General features: G+C 31.8%; 1 protein-coding gene across 1 annotated transcript; it reads right to left on the bottom strand.

The window, feature by feature from the left end:
- Positions 1 to 4,595: 4,595 nt before the first annotated feature.
- LOC126742003 (E3 ubiquitin-protein ligase MARCHF3-like) lies at positions 4,596 to 16,052 on the bottom strand. The gene is made up of 6 exons (XM_050448530.1): positions 15,951 to 16,052; positions 15,722 to 15,891; positions 15,287 to 15,484; positions 14,794 to 14,994; positions 4,970 to 5,193; positions 4,596 to 4,885 (listed from the first exon to the last, which is right to left on the bottom strand). Exons 3-6 carry the CDS (start codon positions 15,464 to 15,466, stop codon positions 4,618 to 4,620), a joined length of 873 nt encoding a protein of 290 aa, XP_050304487.1. The 5' UTR covers positions 15,467 to 15,484; positions 15,722 to 15,891; positions 15,951 to 16,052; the 3' UTR covers positions 4,596 to 4,617.

Here is a 16,052-nt window from a genome sequence, read left to right as displayed (position 1 = left end):
CCTTCTAATCCCCACTAGTACTCCTGAGCAAGGTTTAAAGTTATTAGAAAAAGTTTTGCAGTTATTGTCTGAGGCAGGTTTTAAATTAAATTTAAAAAAATGTTCTTTTCTAAAACAAAGCATTCAATTTTTGGGTCATGAAATAGGTCCAAATGGTTTGTCTCCGGGTTTAGCTAAGATAGATACGGTCAAAAATTTTAAACAGCCTACTAATGCTCACGAAATTCGACAATTTTTAGGCTTAGCTGGGTACTTTAGAAAATTTATTAAAAATTTTGCCATAATTGCCTTGCCACTTACGCTATTAACAAAAAAGAATGCCCCGTTTAAGTGGGAAAAAGACCAGATATCTGCTTTCACCGAGTTAAAAGATAAATTAATATCAAGACCCATCTTAACGCCCTTTAACCAGCATCGTGAAACTGAAATTCATACCGATGCAAGCTCGAAGGGTATTGCAGGTATATTTTTTCAGATTTACGATGAAGGACTTAAACCTGTGGCTTATTTTAGCCGAGTGACTTCGGTGGCTGAACAGGTATATCATAGTTATGAATTAGAAACTTTAGCAGTAGTAGAAAGCTTGAAACGTTTTCGTATTTATCTTATTGGTTCACATTTTAAAATTATAACTGATTGCTCTGCAGTCCGGTATACTTTTGCAAAACGTGATTTAGTTCCAAGAATTGCTAGATGGTGGTTATCGATACAAGAGTACGATTTTGAAATTGAACATAAGCCTGGAAGTACTATGAAGCATGTAGATGCCTTAAGTAGAAATCCGCCGGTGCATATATGAAAAATTAATATTGAAGATTGGTTTTTAACAATCCAAATGCAGGATGAAACACTACAAAATATCATAAATCAAATTAAAAATAATTCTAATCCCGATTTTAAAAGGCAATATGTATATAAAAATAGTCGACTTTTTAAGAAAACATTAAATGGCGAAAAATTAGTTATTCCAAAATTTGCACGATTCCAAATATTGCAAAAATATCATGATTCCGTAGGTCATCCAGGCTTTGTACGTTGTTTAAAATTAATAAAGGATCAATTTTGGTTTGCAAAAATGTCTCGATTTGTGAAAAAATATGTTCAAAGTTGTTTAGATTGTAATTATAAAAAGGGTAGTTACGGGAAAGAAGAGGGTAAATTACATCCTATAGCAAAACCTGATGTGCCTATGCACACAGTTCATATCGATCACGTTGGTCCATTTCCTAAAAGTAAATCAGGGTTTACGTATATTTTGACCATTGTTGATTCCTTTACGAAATACATGGTAGCAAGGGCTTGTCGTACTTTAGGTTCGGCGGAGTGTATTAAGAATTTACGAGAGATTTTTGGTGGTTATTTAGGGTATCCAAAACGTATTGTTTCTGACAATGGGTTGGCATTTACCAGTAGATATTTTAAGGAATTTGTAGATAGTAAACAGATTAAACATATAAGGACAGCTACCGCGACGGGCTAACGGTCAAGTAGAAAGGTTTCATAGGACACTTTTAGACGCAATGAGAACAATGACTAGTGATAGTGATTTACAATGGAGCGATAAGTTACCTGAAATTATTTGGGGCATTAATAATACTGTCAATGAGAGTACTAAATACAGTGCTTTTGAGCATTTGTTCGGGTATAAAAATAATGTTCAAAGAGATTTAGAAGGGTCAATCACGGTTGATTTTTCAGATAAAAGAAAGGACGCTAGTAAAAATTTGAAACGGGTTTCTGAGCAAATGAAAGTTTATTTTGATAGAAAGAGAAAACCACCGAAAAAATATAAAAAGGGTGATTTAGTGTTATGGAAAGGTGGTGAGTCTTGTAGTAAGACCGGCGTCAACTCTAAGTTAAGTGGTAAATTTACAGGGCCGTATGTAATTGAAAAGATTTTTGATAACGATAGGTATAAGATTAGAAGTGTAAAGGGTATGAGAGGCTATAAAAAGTTTAACACACTGGTTGCTGTTGACTCTTTACGACCGTATCGTAGCATAATGATTAATGAGAGTTCAGGTAGTGAATCCGATGAAGATGCAAGAGATAGACATGATTTGATTGATTTATTGGAAAGTTAATGTAGAATTTAGAATTTGAACTGTTGGATTGTTGTTTCTTTTCTTAACTACAGCACTTGGCATTTTGAATAAAAATAGTCGGACAGGACGACTTAAAAGGTAGCCTGTGTTAAATGTAATAGTCGGACAGGACGACTTAAAAGGTAACCTGTGATGAATAAAAATAGTCGGACAGGACGACTTAAAAGGTAGCCTGTGTTAAATGTAATAGTCGGACAGGACGACTTAAAAGGTAACCTGTGATGAATAAAAATAGTCAGACAGGACGACTTAAAAGGTAGCCTGTGTTAAATGTAATAGTCGGACAGGACGACTTAAAAGGGAACCTGTGTTAAACAGTTGAAAAAAAAAAAAAATCTGGCCAGTGTAACGTATGGGGTGAATGACCTGTAAATAGGGTTGAGAAAGTGACATAAGATAGAAAATGAACTAATTGTGGTGAAATGAAAATTAGTCATCAGATAGTTTCAAAAATAGCTATGAAATGCTATGATTGAGTAATAAATCGCTGTGGAGAAAATGTAAAGTATTTTCGATTAATTAAGAGGCAAAGTATTAAATTAATTAAAAAAAAATATTTAAGAAAAGGAACAACCAAGATCCACACTAAGCCATCTTGCTGTTGTAGAATTTTGTATTTTAGGATTGTTGAGGTCATCAAGGATTGTTGGCCAGGAAGTCATGATCATTATTTTCCGAGGACGGAAAAGAGAATTAGGATGGCCGAATATTACGCGGTTTAAATATAAGGACAATAATCTTTTTGTTATATAGGTTCGAAATAAGTGTCAGTTATTTATGGGAAAAGTAATGATGTGCGGCACTTAAGAAGTACGTAGCGATAGCCGAGAAATATTAGTTTGTAACTTGATACTTTGTTTAGGTTAAAAAGGTTTAGAGGATAAGGCGTATTTTTAGTAAGAAACAAGAAACAGTTCCATATGAAGTCGTGGCGGTTAAAGATTAAATAAAAGTTGATTGAATTTAGACAAAAAGAGTTTGTTTTTCGTTATAAATTTTAACAAACTATTTGTAGTCTGCCAAAAATAAATTACATCCATGACATAAATGACATATATTTAGTAAAAGCTATGCTGTATTTTTAGTTTTATGTTTATTTTATTATTACATAGGAGTTTTATATCTGAACTTACATATAGGTGTTGAATTCGAAAAACTCCTGCCTCCTCAACTAAATCAATCAATGGGTATTTATATTTAAATAAGCAAACTTTTAGCAATGCTTTTTGTGATGAAGAACGCATTTAAAACAGTATATGTACCGTAACCAAGAATAGATTCTGCCAAAGTTTTATACCATAACCTGGCAGACTAGATTTATTCATAGCAAAACACAAGCCTTGTTTTATCTATTTTTAAGATAAGCAGGACTGTTATCAAATAACCAACTTAATGTGTCATTTACTTGCACCCTCTGTTTTCTATTTTCTTGTAACGATTATAATTGCTTAGCTAATATTGTATAAATTGTACCCATATCTTCTCGACGTTTTAACAGAATATGGTGTGGCACGGTATAAAAGGCTTTTGCTCAATCAAGAAAAAAGATCATGCCCATGTTTAAATTAGAGAGAATGTGGTTCGATTCTTTTTAAGTGCGTATGTTGCAATTTTCCCTAAAGCCATATTGTTCATTTGATAACAAATAATACTTATTGTCGAAATTTTAATTTTTCAAATAATTAATTAAAATTAATGTTAATCAAATAAATAAAAGGTTTTCATAAGGCTTTATATCGTAATTTAATCATTTTATTTGAAATATTATCAACAATGGTAGACGTTTTGTTTTTTAATAGGTCAATAATTTTTGTAAGTATATTAATCGTTTATTCAGGAAGCCATTAAAAAAGTATTAATTGTAGTAATTGAAGCCATTTTGTGTTGCTAAGGGTGATTATAATGAATGTGTCTTCGGTAGATGACAAATTCTAGATTATTCGATTTCTTGTAAAGGGTTAAATCTAAAAAGTTTAAACTATTTTTGCTTTATAATTCTAATGTGAATGAAATATTATAGTGTATTTTATTTAACTTATCTAAAAGCAACACAGCTTCTTGTGTCACAATTCGGAAAACAGAGGCAGCAGCTGCGTACTTACCTATAACAAAATATGATTTCTTATTATATATTATTTTTTATAAAATTTAAGGTGGTCCATGATTGAATTAGCCAAAAGTAGAAATAATCAACTACCCACGGCTAAGCCACTTAGAACATTGACAGGCCTTTCAATGTTCTAAGCTAAGCCATCTATTTGTTAGAAAAAGTGTTAAAAATAAATATAGCCCTGAAAAAGGTAGACATTGAAAAGAGAAAGTATGAAGTCAATACTATGAGGATCAATTTTATTTCTTAAGGGGGTATTAATAATACCCACACTTTCTGATTTGAGAACTGTGGAAAGAGACGTTAAAGGAGTCCATAAATATATTTAAAATTTCCAGCACGCGATAAACATATGTCGCGCAAAAAATATAAAGTATGTCTTCACATTTTAATTTAGATTATTTATTTCAGATCAAAAAACTCACTACTACAATCATTAACCAAATCAATAACAACTTCGGGTTCCCTCTTAATGGTCACGCCTTCACCTTGTGACATGTCAGTTGGAGTTTCTATATTTATCACAGATTCAAAGTTTATGACGGAGGCACTTTCACTTCCACTAACATCTTGTTCGTTTCTTAAAAGTGGATTAGGTGTATTATTTGGAACCAGCATAGACTGTTCATCTACCCTTGCGTGGAGAGAGACTGTGCTCGGAGGTATATATCTAAAAACAACTTGTCAAATATAACTTTTAGGAATTTTGCACAATTATGAATTTTTTTCTGGAATTAAGAGTAAGATTAATTACCTTACTACACAGGTTCTTTGCCACCAACTATACCACATTCTGGCATGTAATCTTATAACTGAGTGAACCCAGAGGTAATATCCAAAAAGCATGACTGATATCATAATCAGCAATGAAATTGACGTCCATTTAGCTGCAGGTATTTGTGAAAATTTTTGCTGACTGTAATATTCAGACGAGTACAGGCATATGTAGGTTACTAATATAGCTAAGGGAGTAATTATCTGAAAGCAAAAGAAAATTATTTGTCAAAAATTTATTTTGTGTTTTAAATCTCCCGTTTAAAACACTTTTTAATAACAAGAACAAAAACTTCCATCCTTCATCACATTGAATAAATAAATCTAGATATTCTTTCTGATATACGGTACTCGTGTTTTTTAGTCTCTCCCCAAAAATGTTCAACTGGATTTAGAGCCGAGCTATACGTGTTATTCTTCTCAAGGTATAATAAACTCCAAATATTCACTCTCTACCCAAGCAATATGAGTTAACTCTTCTTCGACCAGAGGCCAGTTCCCTATTTGTATGTACCTGGTGTCCAAATAAGAAAGGACGCCGGCTGTATATCGGAAACTATTCATCGCACAGCGCTGGAAAAAAAAATTCTTAAGAAAAGTGACCAAAAAAATGGCTGGAAAATATTTACAAGTTCCTAAGACTACCACAAGAGGGCGTAACTGCACAGTAATTTCAAAAAATTCAAATTTTGTCTAAAATAGCCAGTATTAGGTACCATTTTAAAAACATCAGAATAATCTTCATTAATTTTGCCTTAATTTGGCTAAAGAATTTTCTTCATTTCTCCAATGAGAAGGGTGGGGGAAGATCATAAATAAGGCAACCTTTTAAGCGCCCTGTACTTATTAAAAGTAATTCAAGTAGGTACTCGTTTAAAAGGAAATTCAAAGGGCTTTCAAAATATGCACCTGTCAATGTCACTTTGTTTTCAGTGAAGTCGTCAGAGGGCGTTGTTTAACAGAGACTGGGTTTTTAGAGATTTTCTCTAAAAAGTTAAATGCAATGATATGATTTTTTCACTGCGGTTTCGAAGACTTAAAACATACTAACAAACCAGTGAAAACCGCGTTTCGATATCTCCATTTGTTTTCGAGTAATTTTAAAATAACCTATTTTTCAAATTTTAAATATTATTAGCAATATTAGGGCGGTCTTTGTGACAGAATATTATCAAAAATTTTTGCTCATAATCATATTTCCACTTCAAAATATAATTGGCAATCGAGAATCTCCGAATATGATTTATTAGAGCATAATTTATTAATTCTATAAATATGATATATAACATAGGCCTCTTGATATAATAGTAATATTCTATGAATGAATATTACTATTATATCAAGAGGCCTATGGAAATATAAACAGAAACAAAGGATTGGAAAATGTCATTTAAAGTTACTTAAATTGTCAGTTTTAAGTTATTTCTTATGTGTAAGTGTTTTTTTACTACAAATTAATAAGTTTAAAAATGAAAATTCCAAATGAAGTAGCCTATAATATGCTAGCAGTTTATTTCGAATGCAATCATAACTCAACGGTTGCCTCTCGAATATATGCTATGCGGTATCCAGAACAGAGACATTATACGAAAAGGACATTTACAAAATTAGCTACTCGGTTGCGAGAAAATGGCAGTATCCATTTACCTCTTAACAGAAGACGTCGCTCTGGACGATCTGAAGAAAATATTGTTAATGTGCATGCTTATATTGGATTATACCCTCACATAGGAATAAGGCAAATTTCATTGCATTTGGGCATTACGAAATCAACTGTGCATAACATTTTAAGAGACCACAGGTTTGTTAAAAAGTTGATAATTAAATTTGACTCTTACTAGAATCGAATATTAAAAAATATATATTATTTTTATTTTTTACCTAATTTGAATGTTATTTTAGGTTGCATACATATCATATGGTGCTGCATCAGGAATTAACAGGAACCGATTTTGATAGACGACTTGATTATTGTAACTGGTTTAGCAATATGATGGAAGAAGATCCCCAGTTTGTCTCAAACATTCTATGGACAGACGAGGCAACTTTCACCAATGTTGGTAGTATAAATTTACACAATATGCACTATTGGGCTCCCACAAATCCCCACTGGATGAGAGAAGTGCAGTATCAGGGTCGGTGGTCTGTTAATGTCTGGTGTGGGATAATAGAGGGAAGGATTATTGGTCCATACATTTTTGAAGAGTCCTCAATGGACACACCTATTTAGATTTTTTACAAGATCACTTGCTTGTACTGCTTGAAGACATCCCAATTCAAACCCGTGCAAGGATGTTTTTAGAGCACGATGGATGTCCCGCGCATTTTGCGATAAATGTGAGAAATTTTCTAAATTTAAGGTTTCCTCATAGATGGATTGGTCGAGGAAGTATATTTCCTTGGCCCCCGCGATCTCCTGATCTGACTTGCCTAGATTTTTATTTGTGGGGCAGACTAAAGGATATCGTTTACCAAACCAGACCTACAACACGAAATGATATGATAGTCAGGATCAGAAATGCGGTAACAAGCACATCTGTTGCCGAAGTGGAGGCTGCAGTTCACGTTACTTATCGAAAAGTACGCGACTGTATTAGTAACGATGGTAGACACTTCGAACATCTTGAAAGAAATTGATTTAGTTATATGTTGTATTTTTATTTATTTTATATTTAGTATTAATTTGCGCTATTTGTTATAATTGTTTAGTCAGAAGGATTTTGAAGATTGAATAAGAGGTAAACGGATGCTACCATTTTCTGCTAACCGAGTAGCTAATCTTGCAAATGTTCTTTTCGAATAATGTCTCTGTTCTAGATACCGCATAGCATATATATTATTCTAGAGGCATCCGTTGAGTTCTGATTGCATTTGAAATAAACTGTTATCAAGTCGGGGGAGTTTAATTTTTGTAACGTTTTTTTTTTCAGATTGATCGGCGTTGCCACTCGCGTAAAACGTCTAATAGGCGATCTACCGTGAATCACTCTGTATATTAATGCGACTCAATATATGTAAAAACGCTGAGACAAACTTATTCCGACTTATCTAATCTGTCAATTCCTGCTAATTCTGAATCATTTGTTAAATTAATTATAGGTACTTATATTTAAAATTTGAAAAATAGATTATTTTAAAATTACTCGAAAACAAATGGAGATATCGAAACGCGGTTTTCACTGGTTTGTTAGTATGTTTTAAGTCTTCGAAACCGCAGTGAAAAAATTATATCATTGCATTTAACTTTTTAGAGAAAATCTCTAAACCCAGTCTCTGTTAAACAACGCCCTCTGGCGACTTCACTGAAAACAAAGTGACATTGACAGGTGCATATTTTGAAAGCCCTTTGAATTTCCTTTTAAACAAGTTAAACCCACTTGAATTACTTTTAATAAAGAATCTGAGTACAGGGCGATTAAAAATTTGCATTATTTATGATCTTTCCCCACCCTTCTCATTGGAGATCTGAAGAAAATTCTTTAGCCAAATTAAGGCAAAATTAATGAAGATTATTCTGATGTTTTCAAAATGGTACCTAATACTGGCTATTTTAGACGAAATTTGAAGAAATTTTTTTTTTCAGCGCTGTGCGATGAAAAATTTCCGAGATACAGCCGGCGTCCTTTCTTATTTGGACACCCGGTACACTCTGTCCCATTTTGGATAAGATAGCAGGGTATCTCTGTCATTTTTTAAGATATAGCTTTGCGGTTTTCGCGACCCTGTTTCACTTTTTTGTAAAACTATTAAAGCCACAAACAGAAATACTCCAACTACTTGTTACTTAACCAACAACATGTTATTTCTCAGGCCCGGTATAAGATGAAAAATAAAAACTGCTTATAATAGATATTTTTACATAAAGTCAGTGGCGTATTTAATTTTTTTTAGAGCAACGCTTTTAAGATTGGATACAAACTTTTTATTTTTTAAATGGAACACCTTGTATATTTTAACATCACATTTTTGCATTTTTTTTTCTGAATAAATCTATCATAATCATTTCTTTAATAAACTTATTTATTTAAAAATCAGAAAAAACCATATTTCTTTATGTTTGTTTTTTTACTAGTAGGCCATGAATTTTTTCACACATGAATAAAAGTTGAACATGCATAAAAAATGTTTTGTTAATTTCATTCACGGAAAACAGATCAATACAAATCAATAATGAGGGTGAAACAAGGAATTTCAAAATTTTTAAGAGTATAAAATGAAAATATAAAGAAGATATAAATTAAAAAATTAAATATTTAAAAATTTCTAACGAAAATCTGGAAGCAGCGCTGCAATTATATTTAAAAAGGTAAAGAATCGGCTTAATTTATTTTGTTACAAAATTCAAAATATAAAAAAGATCTTGTTAGGTTTCCAGAAAGTCATCAGCCATCTCGGGCTCGGTATTCCAGTTAAAATCCAATCTTTTAAATTATGGCTGTTATTCAAAACCTAGGCTGAAGGATTGGAATTTTCTAATTGGTATTTAACCAAAACTAATGAAGATCCGGATTTTGCTAAAAAAAGGTAATAGGATCTGACGAATCCCATATAAGGAGCAGAGGCATATTTAATATTGAGTCACCGGATTTAAGTATTTTAGACTTATTCGTATGGTCATACTTGAAAAATAAAATGTATGCAAATCGGCATCGTAATATAGATAAACTCCGAGCCTCAACTGAAGAGGCCTTCAAAAACTTACAAAGGCAAGCCTTTATAATTTTAAATGCCTTAAGGCGAATTGAAACTACATGTGATAAAACATAAAATGTCAATGTCGTAATTACAGTTTTTAATGTTAAATCTGTACTGATATAATTTTTTTGTTTTTAATATTTTTAAGCTTATGTTAAAGAGTAATATTTGAGTTTTTGATGAGTTTATGTCTAAAATATTATTAGATAAATATGTAAAAGAATATGTGAAAGAATTCATAGCCTACTATTAAAAAAACAATCACAAATATGGTTTTTTCTGATTTTTTAAGGTAAAATTTATTAAAGATTAGGTTGTGATACATCAATGTATTCAGAAAAACAAATGCAGAAATTTGACGTTAAAATATACAGGGTGTTCTATTTAAAAAAATACCAAGTTTGCGCTTGATCTTAAAAACAGTGTTCTAAAATTTTTTTTAAATACGCCACTGACTTTAATAAAAATATCTTTATAAGCAATTTTAATTTTTTTTCTATCTTAGTTGGAATATTTCTGTTTCTGGCTTTAAAAGTTTTATAAAAAAGTGATACAAGGTCGCGAAAAACCGCAAAGTTATATCCTAGAAAACGACAGAGATATTCTGCAATCTCATCCAAAATGGAACGCAGTCTACATATATATTCGATTTACCAAACTGTGGGCCAAGCAATCGCGAAATTATCGTCCAATACAACACTTTTATATTATTTTCTTCAAAAATACTGACAAATTATAAAAGAATTCGGAATACATTGAGAATCGAGGACATATTTTTTTAGCAGGATATTCCGAGTCTATTACACCAAAAATATATTTTTTATCGTTATATATTTTTACCTAAAGCAAAATTGCTTTGTTAAAGAAATAAAAAAACTATAATAGAATTCAAATCAATCTATTAAAAAAGCAGAAAAAATTAGTTTTATAGAATAAATTTTAGTTTTTTTCAATCTTAGTTGGGTTTTAAAGAATATTGTAGACCGAACATTTATTTTTGAGGGTTAAGAAATAATCCATTGTCAATACACCATTCTAAAATGTTATTAGAGTGGGCATTTATGTCTATAATAGGGTTTTCCTGTGTCACATTAGAAACTATAAGGGATGTGTCATCAGCAAATTGGTTGATTTGGTGTTGGCTTGAGTCATTTAATTCAGGCAAGTTATTGTAAAATAAAAAAGTAGCGGTGACCGTATTCCACCTGCGGGACAGCGTGCCTTATAACTTGAGTGGTCGACCTGAATTTTTTTATTGACAATCGTCCCCTGACTAGATACAACCTGAACAAATTGCCGCCTATCCATTACATAAGAGATAATCCAATCTAAGGCTGGCCCATTACATAAATAATATTATTAAAATCATTACGGTATCACAAAAACTATAATTAGCTCTATTTTTATTACTGGCATGAGCTAAAAGCTGCAAGAAACTCAATATGGAAACTTGTATATAATAAATATTAACATGCATAAGACATGATAGATATTTAATAAGATCCATTTATATAATATCTAAATTGAAGAATAGCGCATAATGACATGACTACTGAAGCAGGTTTAGCACAGCCAATCAATAAGCGGATACTTAGCGGCAGCTACTGCCAGGAGGCACAAAGGCCTCTTTTTCTTAATAAAAGAAAAAATATTAAATGCAATAAAAATAAAAGGGTTCAACTATTAAAATTTTTTCGTAACATGCATATTTAACCTCGTATCCAAGCCTAAACCCGCAGCCGCATCCGCGTACAGCGAAATTTATCGGAAAGTAGTTTTGATTATTTTCGTAAAAGTAAAATAATGACTGAACGTTAGTGGAAGCTAAACTTTACTTCCACAGGGTCTCGAATCGAATGCAACCCGATGTGACATCACGCGAAGCATGTCGGCAGATAGATCGACGATGTAACGTAAAAATATAGCATTCGGTATATTTAATTATCATAACGTATAATGATGTATTAGTAGTTTTTATGCAACAACTTAATTGGAACAATCAGTGATGAAATATGCTATCACAGCAACAATGTTAAATTATTATGATTACTATTCGGATAACTGGTTAATCGGAACTACAGAATAATGTATGCAATCAGTTGATTAGGTTATTTAACGAACTAAACGCTTTTCTTGACACCCACTGGGACTCTTTAGATACATTAGAATGTACTTCCATTAAATTACATTAACATGAAAGTAAAATATGTTGCGAATCTGAATCTTACGGCTTGCCAGCCCGTAACACTGCCCCAACCTTTAGCAAGTGATTTCGTAAAGGGTGCATTTAAACGAAAATTTGCTACATCGAGTACCGATATGAAACTTTAAGGCATTGTTACTTTTTAACAAATGGCATGGACTTGCCAGTGAAAGACTTGCCACTGTTTCATCAGATGGGCACATTTCCAACTGTTCTTGTCGCACGGATATGATCAACTCTGACGTACATTTATAATAAATGGTAAACTCTATACATAGCATTTGTCCCCATATACCGGGTGACACAGAAAAAAGGGAACACTTAATAACTTTTTTACTTTTTAAGATAAGCAAATAAAATTTGGTATATCGATAGAACAGTTATAAGAGCATCTTTTGAAATATTCTATTGTTTTTCATCACTTCCTGTGAAACCGGAAGTGATGAAAAACAATAAACATAAAAAATTAAATATAAAATAATTTTACAATAAAACAAAAAACAATTTTTATTTTAATAACAAGTGAAAGACTTGCCACTGTTACATCAGACGGGCACATTTCCAACTGCCCTTGTCGCTCGGATATGATCAACTTTGACGTACATTTATAATGAATGGTAAGCTCTATACATAGCATTTCTCCCCATATACCGGGTGATGAAAAAAAGGGAACACTTAATAACTTTTTTACTTTTCAAGATAAGCAAATAAAATTTGGTATATCGATAGAACAGTTATAAGAGCATCTTTTGAAATATTCTATTGTTTTTCATCACTTCCGGTTCCACAGGAAGTGACACGAACTTTTTATTTTAAATGGAACCAATGATATATTATTACATATTTTGATAGAAAACAATATTTTGGGAATAGTGATACCCCATTTGATATAATTGAATTTTGATATAACAGACTAGACCTAGTGCAACTATTAATACTCTACAGGGATACAAGAAAAATGTGTGTTAATCATAATCACACCTCAAGAAGTGTAAAACAAAGGACAAGGGACACAAAAACATATACATGAAAAATCACCGCAACAATATGCAGCATTTCTTATCCCTTTCTTATTTGCAATGAAATTATAATATTGTTAAGAGGTTATAAAATATATTATACAAGAAATTACTCTACCGGGTGGTGCGTCGCCGAGCGGAACATAGGAAATCCCATGTAAATTTTAAGGGGGTCAATTATTGGCTTCCCTGTACATTTTACAGAAAAAATGTAAGATAACTTTTTAAAGAGACTAATCTGGTAAAACATCGTGCAAAGTTTCAAAAAATTTTAATAAGCGAATCTTGAATTGTTCAATTAAATGTAATTGCAATATTACCAAATTTTCGGTTCAGGTAAAACCAGACACCAGCCACCAGCAAACAATTTCTTATAAGGCTTTGTCAAATCTGACGTACAGCCGAATACAAGAAATGTTTTTTTTTCGTTTTATCAATCTCACACCATACATTTAAAGTAAGACACCTTAACATTACTTTTTTATCTAAACTTTTATTTAATATTAATTATATATTATAATTATTAAACTATTTTTTCGTCGATTGAATAATTCATATTTGTTTTCAAATATCGACTGTCACTGATTTATTGACACTTTTCCTCACGTCAGTGTCAATATTTATTTTACTGGTGCCTGTTTGGTTTTACCTGAACCGAAAATTAGCTAACTTTGCAATTACATTTAATTGAATAATTCAAGATTCGCTTATTAAAATTTTTTGAAACTTTGCACAAGGGTTTGCCAGATTGGTCTCTTCAAAAAATTATCTCTAATGTACAGGGAAGCCAATAATTGACCCGCTTAAAATTTACATGAGATTTCCTATATTCCGCGCGGCGACGCACCACCTGGTATATTTTTCTTCTAATCATGATTTTATTACATATACAGGATATCTATGAAAGGTTGGAAAATCTCAAAACTGGAGATACTACAGGCCATATTTTGACAAGTGAATTGACCCAAACATACCTTAGTCCAAAAGTTGATCCTTTGCGATTTTTCAGACATTTCAGATTTTGGCATAAAACTCTAATATAGGCAGCTTTTCTAGCATGAGAAACAAGGCTCTGACTGACGAACTAGAAGGTATCACTTGCAGCACTATTTCGGTAAATATAAGCAAGTTTATTATTATGTTATGCATATGTTTTATCATCATTAGAACTTTAAAAAAACAAATATCTCAAAAACTCTCAACTAGATCCTTTTAACAAGTGGACCTTTTTTTATTTGAAAAATAGAAAATAAAATTGTAACTTTAACACCCTGTATCTTGCAATCTATCAACTTTTGGACCAAGGTATTTTTGGGTCAATTCACATACTAGTTTTTACTTTTTTAATTTCTCTGACTATAACAGAGTTAGAGGGCATGATTGAAAATGCAATTTTTTCAAAATCACCCTGTAGCACAAAAACCAAGTTAGCTATGGCAAATTTGATTAGTGCATCTTTGGTTTTATTAAAAATTTGCATAGTGTCGCGAAACCGCATTTATGTATGTCTTTTCATAAGTGAGAAACCCCATAAAAAAAATATGAAAGCGAGTATTGTCTCCTAAATTTTAATAACAATGGAATGAAACTGCTGCTGCCACTGTGAAACGTACCCCAGTATATCAGGCTTTCTTTAGGATTATAACTTTTGATGATTTTTTACAGTTATTGAATTGAAAATAGAGAGACTATACAATATTTTTTGTAAATAGAGAAAAAAAATCCAAATAACAAATTTCCAACCTATTGTATTCTTTTAATTTACATATTTTGTCAAATATATTAATTTCTTTTATATATCATATGGAAAGCCTCAGGCAGGTTTTTAGTATTATCTTCTGTGTAAGATACTCTACCCTTATAATATGGTTTTGAATTAAAACTTACTGCACAAGCAACAATATCACTCCTCACTCCAGTACCAGGATAGCTATGTCCATATCTTAGCCACTGCCAAATGGATTTTACAGAAGAAAATTTTGGTGTCCTCTCTGTTTTAAAATATTGATGACATAACTCACATATACTTGTTCCTGACTCTCCCAACCATGTTTCTAAGCATGACCGATGAACAAATGCCACAGTGCCCTACACTCAATAAAATTTCAACAATTAAAACAGGAAAGGCATACCCAGAGCAGAAAATTATAATAAGTGCACATTGTGATATTAAGTAAGTAGAAGCACAAGTTTCTAATTTAATTTACTAAGTACTTAGTAAATTAAATCATTATAGTTTTGGTTTATCTCTTTGCTGGAATCCTAAGAAAAAATTAAGTGGATTTTCGGTTTCCATTTTTCGAAAAATATCTCAATGTTCTTAAATCATATTTCATTACACTTTAAACCATCTTGACGCCCACATTCATGCATTACATACTTTACAGTGGCATGGAGCAATAAGGTCTTCCTCCTTTTCATTATCATAACATATTCGGCAGTGAACAGAAGCCACTGAAAGTTTATGCACTAAGGCCAAAGGGTTATTAATGTTTTTAGTACAGCCTGGTTTAGATTGGACTGTGTTGGTTTTAGAGTCTGCAACCCCTACATCATCCATTGTTTCTTCTTTAATAACCTAAAAGTAAAGGTATATAAAGTATGGATAAAACACTTTTAAGATAAAACAGAAAACAGCACCAGCAAATGATAATGCTTTTTAAATGTAATTTAATCATATTATTAGGTATGTATTACCCAGGATAATTATAATTCAGTTATAATTCAACAAACAGTTATAACAGTTATAATTCCATGCAAAGCACAAATATACAAGGGATTTTTATATTCACATTATTAAGTATTAGGTACCTACCTAGATAAAAGAAAATTAATTTCTTATTCTTACTGGCCTTAGATTGCTGTTTGAGCATAGTCAAACCAGGCTTGGTTTCATTTCAATACAGACAAAATAGATATATTTTAAGAACTTATTCATATAAAAAAAGGGTTGATAACAACTATGATTCCAAACTGAACACAAACCTGTGAAAAAAAAAATATTTTGTCAAATTGACTAAAATCGCGAGCGCAACCCGTATCACCTGCACTGCATTTCATAACAAACACAAAAAACCACAGAAAACAAATATAGCAAAAAACTAAAAATCCCGGAAATATGTGACAGCGTCCGATCAGTTGCCACT

The sequence above is a fragment of the Anthonomus grandis genome, chromosome 11 (assembly GCF_022605725.1).
Source record: "Anthonomus grandis grandis chromosome 11, icAntGran1.3, whole genome shotgun sequence".
NCBI lineage: Eukaryota > Metazoa > Arthropoda > Insecta > Coleoptera > Curculionidae > Anthonomus > Anthonomus grandis.
Note: the sequence above shows the minus strand (reverse complement) of the source record. Positions and strands in the feature narration are given on the sequence as shown.

Coding starts and splice junctions, on each gene's coding strand:
- LOC126742003 (XM_050448530.1), bottom strand. CDS start 15,466: ATGGATGATGTAGGGGTTGCAGACTCTAAAACCAACACAGTCCAATCT. Junction 5,194..14,793: donor GTGATATTGTTGCTTGTGCA/GTAAGTTTTAAT, acceptor TTTTGCTTTCAG/ATAATTACTCCCTTAGCTAT. Junction 4,886..4,969: donor CAAAGAACCTGTGTAGTAAG/GTAATTAATCTT, acceptor AGTTGTTTTTAG/ATATATACCTCCGAGCACAG.